Source organism: Etheostoma spectabile, chromosome 22 (genome assembly GCF_008692095.1).
Source record: "Etheostoma spectabile isolate EspeVRDwgs_2016 chromosome 22, UIUC_Espe_1.0, whole genome shotgun sequence".
NCBI classification, from domain to species: domain Eukaryota; kingdom Metazoa; phylum Chordata; class Actinopteri; order Perciformes; family Percidae; genus Etheostoma; species Etheostoma spectabile.
The window spans coordinates 22,006,753-22,017,299 of NC_045754.1; the positions used below are offsets into that span (position 1 = coordinate 22,006,753).

Below are 10,547 nucleotides of genomic sequence, written 5' to 3' on the forward strand. Positions count from 1 at the left end.
AAGTTAAAGAATCCAGAAGAAAAAGACCTTGACGATGATTTGTGCCTCCACAAACTGCTTCACAGCTATTTTTACAGCAGCTGTCCATCATTTTTAGATCGTTCAGACTAAAAGCATCACTCTTCACACAGGACTCGTAAAACATAAAAGCCTGAATGTCTTTTTTGACACGCTTCAGGCTGGCACTATTCATTGGTTTATTAAAGTCCTCACAAATCCCATTCCAGCCTACTCTATAGACCAAAACAACTTCACAGATGTAATGAAAGCGCTATTTTATTATATACACTATACAACTCATGTTTTCATTCAATTGCCAAGCAAATTCTAAGCAAACTTTTGAAATGTTGCAAAAAAGAAATGCGTATTAGGAGTGTTTCAATCAACTGGTTTGGAGTAAATAAAAGGCTACGCAAAGTGTAGTTTCATCAGAAGGTTTACATTTCATAATATGACACCATGATAATGGGGCTAAATAAAAAGTCAGGTCAACAAAGTTATTACAATTCCTCCTAAGGGTGAACATGAATGTTTGTACCAGTCACCGGTTAAGTGAACATTTGCTGGTGGCGCTAGAGAAAAAGTCGGGAAATCACAAAGTAATTGGGCTTTATCCTCTGGGGACCATGAATGTATGCTAAAATGACAGACAATCCATCCAATCATTCTTGAGATATTTCAGTCTGGACCAAGGTGGTGGACTAGCTGTCCGACACTGCAGTCCAGATATTCATAGATACAGCCATGCTGTTAGCGTGGCTAACAAAAAGGTTTGCACATTAATAAGCTGTTAAAGACAACTTACACTAATGTACAGCAGTGAGTGTACAAAACAATCCTAGCATGGAAAATCCCATGGGACAATTCAATAGGCAGGCACTTCCCATGCAATATGCAGTAGTTCTGAGAAATCATTTTGAAAATTCATCTCTGTAAATGCTATTACTCAGACACTTTTGATTCTTTCTTTGATAGCGAGATTTGCATATACACATTCTGAATCAAATGTAAACTTTATTTTACTGAGATTGCGAATATGGCTAAAAAACTAAACAAATCTAAATAATATTTTTTATAGATACTTTTTTATAGATACAAGATCAATACAAAGTAGGCAGTGAGTAGTAAGTGGTCACTAAATGCTTTGATGATATCCAATTTTACAAGGAAAAAAAAGATCATATCTTTAAATGATTAACAGATTGTTGGGTGCAGCTGGAATCTATTATTGAAGCAATCTGTTTTGTCTTCAAATTACTAAAGCAGGAAATAGCACTACTGAATAGATCACGCATATTTCATTGTCAGGAAATGAGCCTGTGTGTCTGTCTGTCTGTCCGTGTGTCTGTCATGGCTGTGTGTGTTGAGAGGGTGGGTGGCAGGTGGGATGTAGCTGTGCTGTTTTGATGTTGGAACAGGGAGAACATCAATTTCAGGAATTTTTCCACACAGTGACAATCAGACACTAGCTCACTAGTGTGGAACAGCACAGACACTGATTACACAATCCTAACTCTGTTTACGTATATGAGTCACACAGCATTAGGGATCAAATCAAAGGTTTAGGACGAAGGACCTTGTTCATGGGACAAAGAGGTACTTCAACACCCACACAGCCTTCCAAATTCAGGGCTAGAAAAAGGAGGTCTTAATGTGTTGATGATAATTGCATCTGCCAGTAATTCACTGTACCTGCATGTTTATGTTCTCAGTAAAATGTGGAGATCTGCTCTTCAAAAGTGTTACCAGGTCTTTGTACATATCACTTGTTCGCTCATAGCCACTGTCCTCCTCCTCGTGTTTTATGCCCTTTGAAAACAAAGTGAAAAACAGCTTCATTAATTCTAAAAACCACAATTATAATGTGACTCACATGTCAGCTAGAATAGCTGAGGTTAGAAGGCTCAGAGTATCTCCAGGCAGCCTCAAAGAGGAAATGTAAAACCATGTAAACCACTAAATTAGGTTTAAGACACTACTGCTCTTTGAGGTTTTATTTGCATCAATGTCACCGATTCAGTTTAAGGTTGTAGTTTTTCACCTTGGTCGAACCATTTCCAGGTGAAGAAACAGTGGCAGGAAACCTATGGCTTGTCAGCAATGTCATTGCAAGAGTGAAAGGTGCTGCAGCATGCAAAATCCTCTCTTAGAAATGATTGCAAACACATTCAGAAAGATTCCTGGAATTTGGTAAGTATTTGGAAGCTTTCTATTTAACAGACTTAGGCTACACTTACATTGCTACGTTTTGGTTTTAAAGCGAAGGTTTTGATCCAAAAGCAATCTCCCTGCACATTTTAGTTCCAGTAGAAGAACTAATCTCTGTTTAAACCACATATCTCATGAACATTCTTGTATACTGGGCATGCATGTGCCATGATAAAAAGGAGGCAGCATGGATATTCGTTAGTTGCTTAGTCTCAGAGACCAAGATGTTTTGACCTTATTGGGCGTCAAAACGTTGGCATCCATGTTGGTGTTGCCAAAGGTCTGCGTTTGCGGCAGACTGCAACACAACCCCGGAGATTCCAAACTAAGAGAGGGTTAGAAGTGTTTTTAAATTTCTCCAGTTTATGGGTTCGGAAACGCCAGTGCCAGGTGTAAACGTAGCAAAAGATATTCATTTTTAAAACCAAAATGCAGCAATGTCAATGTAGGACTTTCGGTGGACACTTATAAGTCAGCCATAATTTTCTTTTGACCAGACCAGACAAATGTGAGATATATTAATGAGATATAATCTAATTTAAAAAATTGAGTTATTGAGTTTGTCAACTGATCATAAGTAAAAACATTGGCCTGTTTTATTCATGATATAAGTATAACTTATGTTAGGAATCTTTTAACAGCAACAGAAAACATTAGATTTTGTTGTTGTCTAGTGATAGTCAATGTGTTGCAAACTTGTATTTGCAATTGTAACCTTATTGGTGATCTGCTCTTATGCCAGAGTCTAAAGATGTAGCATAGGATGAAGCATACCACTGTGCTCTAGGGTTTAATACTGGGTGTAGCTATCTTATAGACCACTGTACTTTGTTTTAACACCCCTTTCAGCTGGAGTAATGTACAGAGGGACTTACAAATGTCAGAAGAGATTACTCTTGGTACACTCGAGTGAGCTTTAAAGGATCAGGAAAATAACACTCTTGGTCAATGCCTTTGCTACTTGATGTATTCTTTTTCATTTTATGTTACTATTTTTTGGAAACTCATTACTGTTTATGCATTTGTAACTGCATATTGTCTATACACCTCCTTTGTAGTGACAGTTGTATTAGTTTGTTTATGTTGTTGTTGTTGATTTATTGCTGTAACCATGTTTTCATGACCTCTTGGACAGGTCTCTCTTGAAAAAGAGATTTTTATCTCAATAAACCTTTACCTGGTTAAACAAAGGAAAAATGAAAAATGAAAAAAAATGTTTAAGTCAATCAAATTGAGAATGACAGCAGCTTCAAAACATGTGTTTTTAATTTTGGTAGATATTGGATATTGTTTACATTGTGATCACAGATCATGTGTTTTCAAACGTCTCATAATTACAGAGATTAACATGATATTGCTAAACTATAGGAGCATAGTACTGTTTGATACTGAATAGTATGCTGGTTGTCTAACTTTACAGCTGTGTGGTTTAATCAGTAATGTATCTAGCTAATTAATGGCCTGAGAGACAGCTATAGTGGTGACATGTATCCATTGTTTTCCTGCTTTCCCTGAAATACATGCTGGGATAAACAATATATGAGGTATAGAAGTTGATATTATAGACTCATCATAAATAATTGAGATCATTTAACTGAACTGACAACTGTGTGGTCTGTTGTTGCTATAAGGTTGGTATTGTAAAAGTGGTTTGGGAGGAGGATACACACAGTAACACACATAAGGATACACCCAGTATGTGTACATTTGGTATGGTATGTATCTTACACTCAAGATGTATGATTCAAGAAAAGTATTAAGGAACTTATATTATGAATGTTTTCAAAACCACTGTAGCACTACATACTAAACATACAGAGGTGAATTTGCCACTTAACTGACTGTACAATGATGAATTGACCTATCAGAAAATACTTTCCAGAAGGTAACCTCCCTGAACATTTCCTCAAACAGAAAAAGGAACTAATATTATGTTAAATGTTGCAGCTGATGTAGTCCACAGTGCTTTATCTTTCTAGCCTTACCCCATTGAGAAAAACTCCAGCAGTGCTGCAGGTGATGTAGAGGGTCTCAGTGTCACAAGGCTCAATCACAAGGTAACAAATCTCACCATGCATCTGTCTCCACAGAGGGGAGCGGCAGCCATTTGAAAATATATAATCTAAAAAGAAAAAAGAAAAAAAGAGGGGGGGAGTTGGCAGTTATAGTAGTATTGCAGCCTGCGAGCAACAACAACGATGTCTCCAAAGTAGGAAGGAAAACAGTGGAGCAAAAGAGAAATCATCACAAATGCCTGGGCTGCTAAAGAGTATGACATAGTACTCCAAGGAGTACAGGTCTGAGACATGAGCCTAGGGTAGAGATATAGTTTCACTTGCAATATAAATCATCCACTAAAAACAGAGCCATTTAATAAATCATATTTTAAGGCTGGTTGTGAGAGTATTTCCATAGACTGACAATTCAACATGAGAAATGGGGACTGGTTTTACCACTCAGTGTGCACATGCTTTGTTGTGATCAATACCCTCCATAGAAGCAAAAAACTGATGAACTGACAAACACCTTGGTTAACTGGAATCACAGAAATCTAAAACAGATATAATGACTTCCATGTCTTTTGTAGGGGCAGAAAACAGGCTTTTTATTCTTTGGAACATCCAGCATTAGTGTTAATAGCAATTGCTTTCCTTGCAACTCAGTAAAGGTGGAAATATTTCAAACCTGATGTGTATCGAACCAACTTCAACACCCTCTTTTCCCCTTCACTGCAGAACTTTTTCAACAACTCCACTTCATTCTTCACTGCGGTGGGGTCCAGACTGACTTGTCTGTAATGAAAATGTAGAAAAACAAAACAAACATCCAATTTATCTCATTCATTTATGGGTTCTTCTGCCTATTCCAAAAACATCCACATTTCACAGTGAAACTGGTTAGGTCTGATAGTTGTAAAGGATGGATAGATAATCAGAATGAATGCTGAGAGTGCTGGAGATACAAGAAGCACCTACCCAGCTATCTCTTTGAGGCACTTGCTGATGAGCTGGTTATCCATATTTTGAAGCAAGAGGAACAGCTTGACCTTAACCTCCGTGTCCTTGCCTTGATCTTTCTCTTTCACTTTGTCTACCAAACTTAGTACATCTGTATTGGCATCTTCTTTCTCCAGGGTGCTGACAAAGCTGGGACCAAGAATCTTAACCACGGGGTCTTTATTTTCTGAGCAATGAAAGAGGTTAGTCTTAGCAAATCTTCAGATTCAGATGCTGATCATAAATTCATTTTGAACTTGCAAAACCGCAGGCCTCATGAGCACTGTATTTTTTTCCACACATTTCTTTTCTGGAAATTCATAATATATTCTTATTACCTTACTTGTGTCTTTTTGGCAGTGCTCCTAAAGTAAATACATATCCTTTACAGAATTACCAATGACAGCATAATTGGATGGTTGTAGAGAATAACTAGGACAAACAAATCAAGCCTGTGGGTTATGGAGGTATGCTGGTGGCTGGACTACTTAGGATGCAAATATGATTCAAATCTTATCCTGTGGTCATCATGCTTACCTTCTAGACATGCTTGAACCTCTTCCAGCTTCTTATCATCTGCCAGATGAACAAGTTTAGAGAGCTGGCTGATGCTGCGTACATAAACAGTAGGAGGGGAGAGCTGCAACAATGGATGCCCTTCATAGTCTTTCTCGTGGGACTGTACATCTGAATCACTGAGGAGAATTTTTTTTTAATACTTCAGTGTTATTCACATTATACCTTTTTGTATTAGACAATAAATGTCAAAACACTAAAGGAAGATCAGTCTGTATTTTTGTTTTTGTACTCCTCCACTTCCAAGCTAGAGATAAAAAGCTAACCACAAACTGAAAGTAGACCAGAACTGATGAAATAAAATGGAATGTACTCAGTCTAACTGAAGTTGAAAAACAAATTAATTATAGCCTACTGTTTAAATGTAGCCAAGGTAAAATGCATTTGGACACTATGGTGACAGCATATCCTGCACAGACACCTAATACTGAAAACAATGGCCAACCAGCCGCCTGCCTCATGATTAAACCAACCTGATGTCGTAGTCTGTTTTGAAATCAGATGCCACTAAAGTGGTACTCCAATGGAGGGGCTCCTCGAACACATGGTCTGCCTCCTGTGGGTGTTGGGAGCTGAACTGCTCCACAAAGTGCAGGATTTCTTTCAACAAGAACCCATTCATTGGCGTGAACTCAAGTTTGCCAGTACCAGAGCTGGCCGTGGTCCACTGGGCTGCCTTCGTCAGTGATAACCCCATAGCACCGGCTGGGATCTTCTGAAACTAAAAATGAAAACAACATTATCTTAAACAGTGTGTGGCTTAATAAGGGTTCATATAGTGTTTTACTTTACCCTAATTCACATTTTATCAACTTTGAGCTTGGGATGGCCCCATATTAAGAAAAGGCCATGTAAGATTTGTAAGACATTTGTTCGATATATTTCAGAGATAAAACAATCAATTAATTGATTCACTGATCAACATAAAAGTAATTAGCAACTACTTTGATTATATATTCGAACATTATATAGATCAATAATAGATCCACTGAGTGGAGTTGCTATTTTCTTTGTCTTATGCGATAGTAAACGGAATACATTTTGGGTTTAAGACTTTTTGGTCAGACAAAACTAGAAACTATCTAAAGATGTCACTTTCGGCTTAAGAGAATTGTGATGGTAATTTTTCACTATTTTCCTGTTCAAAGCTCTAAATAATTAATTGAGAAAAGAATTGTCAGTTAAATTGATAATGAAAATGATTGGTAGTTGCAGCTCTAAAATATTTAAGCAATAGCTTACTATAGAACGCGGTATGTTGTGATTATTTTTTATTTTTTTTTACATAATTTTTACTGTTTTAATTGATCCCCAGTGCGGAAACTACAATCATAGCACAGCTACAGTAATGTGGTACTACTGTAAGGGACATTTGTTTTGGCCCGACGAGAAGCGCAGAGACAAGAACCTGGCTGCCTGCATGTACTGAGGCAGTCAAACCGGCCAAACACATCCTCCAGAGGATGGTCTCATCACTAAGCCCTCTCTTGGCGAAAAACAAATCTCCAAGCTTTTACTTTAAACAACCGTTTTAAATTAATGACGCTATGCCGAAGAGTTGCTGCGTAGTTGGTTGCACCAACAATACAACCCAAAATCTTGATCTACAACTTGTTCCTCTGCAATGTCCTAAAATATATCTTGATAGATGGGCTTTGGATCAAAGCTATAGACCAGATCCCAGGCTCCCTTTTGGAGGAAAGAACTGCGCTGTCACATCAGGACACAAGCAATTGGATGGCGGGTTAATTGAGAATTTCACACTGAGATTAGATCATAAGATACTTTATTATTCACAGTCAGTGTGGTAAATCGCTAAATGATACTGTTGACAGTTGCTAATTTGTAGTGCCTGTACTTAAAATCCAAAACAAAGTAGTCACTAAGAGGCTGAGGTATGTCCGACTCGCTGTACAAAATAATTCACTGATCTCAAAGCTGTAGTCTGTAACTTTATACGTCCCATTTTCCTCAGACTCTATCACATTCAGGCCTGTAACAGGTGTGTAAATTAACTACATAAATCACCGCCCACATCCACGTGACTTACCATAAACAGTGCAACAACAATTAAGCAATACAATTAATTTCATAACGTGCACTATGACTCCTACATGATGGATAGCTTAAGTGGGTGGCTGCTACATAAACAATAACAGTTATAGCAGCATCAGAATGTCGTCTTCAAATGCCTCAGGAAGATTTATTTTGACCAACCAAAGTTGGTGATTGTTGGAACAGTAATAAAGACTAAGTTTCCATGAGTTCAATTTGAGGTTGAATGAAGTGCGTTTTTGGATGAGTTAAAGCAACACTAGAGAACTTATCCCGCTTTGGTCCCCCTACAGGTTGGAAGCAGAATTGTCCCATAATGTCTCAATCAAACTAGATCCCAATCTGGCAAACTTGCATAGTGTGGTTATAGCCGGTAGAGAGCTGCAAAGCGAATGCAGAAGTGCCGTTTACCCTTTTACAAGTTAACAAACAACTGAAACAATTTTGGAAACATTATTTTAAGTTACAAAAAGTGCTCTAGTGTTGCTTTAGGGAAAATAACATTATTTTAGGTTACAAAAAGTTCTCTAGTGGTGCTTTAAGGCAGGGGTTAGCAACCTTAGGCACCATGACCAACAATGGCATACTAGCAATAAATGTGCAAGAGAGTTTTTGGGAAATGTTCCAATCTGCATGCCAAATGACCTCTTTCACAGCTGTTGGACGATTGACTTTTTTTTCCCATGCGCCCTACTCTGCTTCTGATAGGCTAGTACTTATTGCTTTCTTCTGCAAAAAGGAAGGAAAAAAATAACACTGCCTTAACAGGCTATGTAGATGATGACAGGCTTATTGCTGATACGAAAACTAATTAACAAGAGCATTTTTAAAATGGCACTTCACTTTAAAAATGCTGCTGACCCCTGAAACGCAATTAATCTAGTGTTTGTTAGGAGAAGGAGATGTTAGCTATATAGCTAGCTAAATGGTGCGCAATATCTAACGTTCTAGCTAATGTGTTAACAGTTAACAGCAGAGATGGAAAAAGTACTCACTTTCTGTACTTGAGTAGAATTACAGATACTTGTGTTAAAAAATACTCCGGTAAAAGCGGAAGTACTGATTAAACTTCTTTACTCAAGTAAAAGTAACAAAGTAGAGGCTTGGAAATTTACTCAAAGTATAAAAGTTTAGGTCTACCTCCAGTGATCAGCACCTGTACAACCTTAAGTGTGTATTTCTTTCTTATATTAAATATGTTTCCTAACAGCAAATGCAATTTACCTGTGTGAAGTCTAACATTGGACATGCAAGTGTTGTGATTTGCACTGGATATCTAGCTGGATATCTAACTAGCTAGGTAATGTTCTCCAGCAATTCTGTTTGTTCAGCGGCGGATCTATATTTTACCGTGCATTTAAAGCGTGAATATAACATAAATATGCATGAGTTAGCTAGCTATACAGCTAGCTAAATGGTGCGCAATAATATCTAATGTTCTAACTAATGGGTTGAAAGTTAACAGTATTTATTTTTTTTAACTTTAACTTCATACTGAATATTTGTAGCGTGAACTTACTAGCTAAGTTATTCGCCTTTACATTATTTTTGGACGTTTAGCTAGCTAACTAACGTAGCGTCAACTAACTTAGCTGGGTTAGGCCTATACGCTACGTACGTTACGTAGCGTGTACGTTATACGTTTGTGCCGTTAGCAACGCTGATATAACGTAACGTTAAGTCTATAGCTAATTTTCCGCTTTTCCTCGTCAATAAAACACACGTTAATGTAACATGTTTCTACAATGATTTGTTAACCTACGTCGACAAATGAACTTATAAGAGCAAACTTACCGTATGTATCTGTGTTTATTTGAAGTTCCGTTTCTGTTTCTAAACTTTTACCGTTTGGTATCAACGGTGTCCATGGAAACCGCACGCTTCCTCCCCTTTCTTTCACGTGTCTCTCATAGACTGTATATATATTATTATTAACGGTCTATGGTTTCACTCCCAGCTATATCTTAGCTTCCCTGTGCGGCGTCATTGAGTGTCAAGAAAGGTGTCTTTGAATAAAATGTATTATTATTATTATTATTATATCTCGAGCTGTCTATGGCCACAGCATTAGGTCATATCGTCCCCGATGGTTGCTATGATACAGGTAAATACAACGGAAAGCGAGTAGGGTTAAAACACCCAAAACACAAACTTTGAAATATCAAAATGTAACCGTTAATATAATGCGTCCACGGGGGTAATAATCCCAAAGGGGATAACTTAACATGGCCACAGTTCAATGTAATGCACCAAAACTCTGCCATTACTATATCGTTCTGTTTTTCTTCTTTAGGCAAGGCAAGGCAGCTTTATTTGTATGGCACATTTCAGCAACAGGGCAATTCAAAGTTATTTACATAAACCATTAAAGAGCAGTTAAAAATAGTACAAAAAAGTTACAGTGCAGTACAAGAAATGAACAACTATTTAGACAGTTTGATATTAACATTTTGATTCAAAGATGTTTTTGTCTCATAAATATGCGCAGTGAAATGCAGGGTGTCATAGTCTGAGGCTAAAAAGGCAAGTGAGCAATACAGGATAATAATAACAAGCTAAATAATTAAAAATAAGACTAGAGTTTGAGTAAAAAAAGATAACACAAAGATATAATAAATACATGTGCTACACCTTTTTCATGTTTTCAAGTGTACCTCCAGTGATCAGCACCTACAGTGTATTTTTTTTATATATATTAAATATGTTCCCTAA

At 37.3% G+C, this 10,547-nt stretch overlaps 1 protein-coding gene across 2 annotated transcripts in view; it reads right to left on the reverse strand.

Moving 5' to 3' along the window:
* The window catches only part of odad2 (outer dynein arm docking complex subunit 2), a 55,936-nt gene extending 45,996 nt beyond the window's left edge, over nucleotides 1–9,940 (reverse strand). Inside the window, exons 1-7 of one of the 2 annotated variants that reach the window (XM_032503573.1) lie at nucleotides 9,060–9,078; nucleotides 6,254–6,501; nucleotides 5,742–5,899; nucleotides 5,184–5,391; nucleotides 4,894–5,000; nucleotides 4,194–4,330; nucleotides 1,693–1,809 (exon numbers count right to left, since the gene is read on the reverse strand). In XM_032503573.1, coding sequence (XP_032359464.1) covers nucleotides 1,693–1,809; nucleotides 4,194–4,330; nucleotides 4,894–5,000; nucleotides 5,184–5,391; nucleotides 5,742–5,899; nucleotides 6,254–6,501; nucleotides 9,060–9,077 — 993 coding nt within the window. In that variant the 5' untranslated portion in view covers nucleotide 9,078. Of the gene's footprint in view, nucleotides 1–1,692; nucleotides 1,810–4,193; nucleotides 4,331–4,893; nucleotides 5,001–5,183; nucleotides 5,392–5,741; nucleotides 5,900–6,253; nucleotides 6,502–9,059; nucleotides 9,079–9,629 lie in introns of those variants that run through there. The other variant, XM_032503574.1, reaches the window with a different exon arrangement.
* Nucleotides 9,941–10,547: the final 607 nt, after the last annotated feature.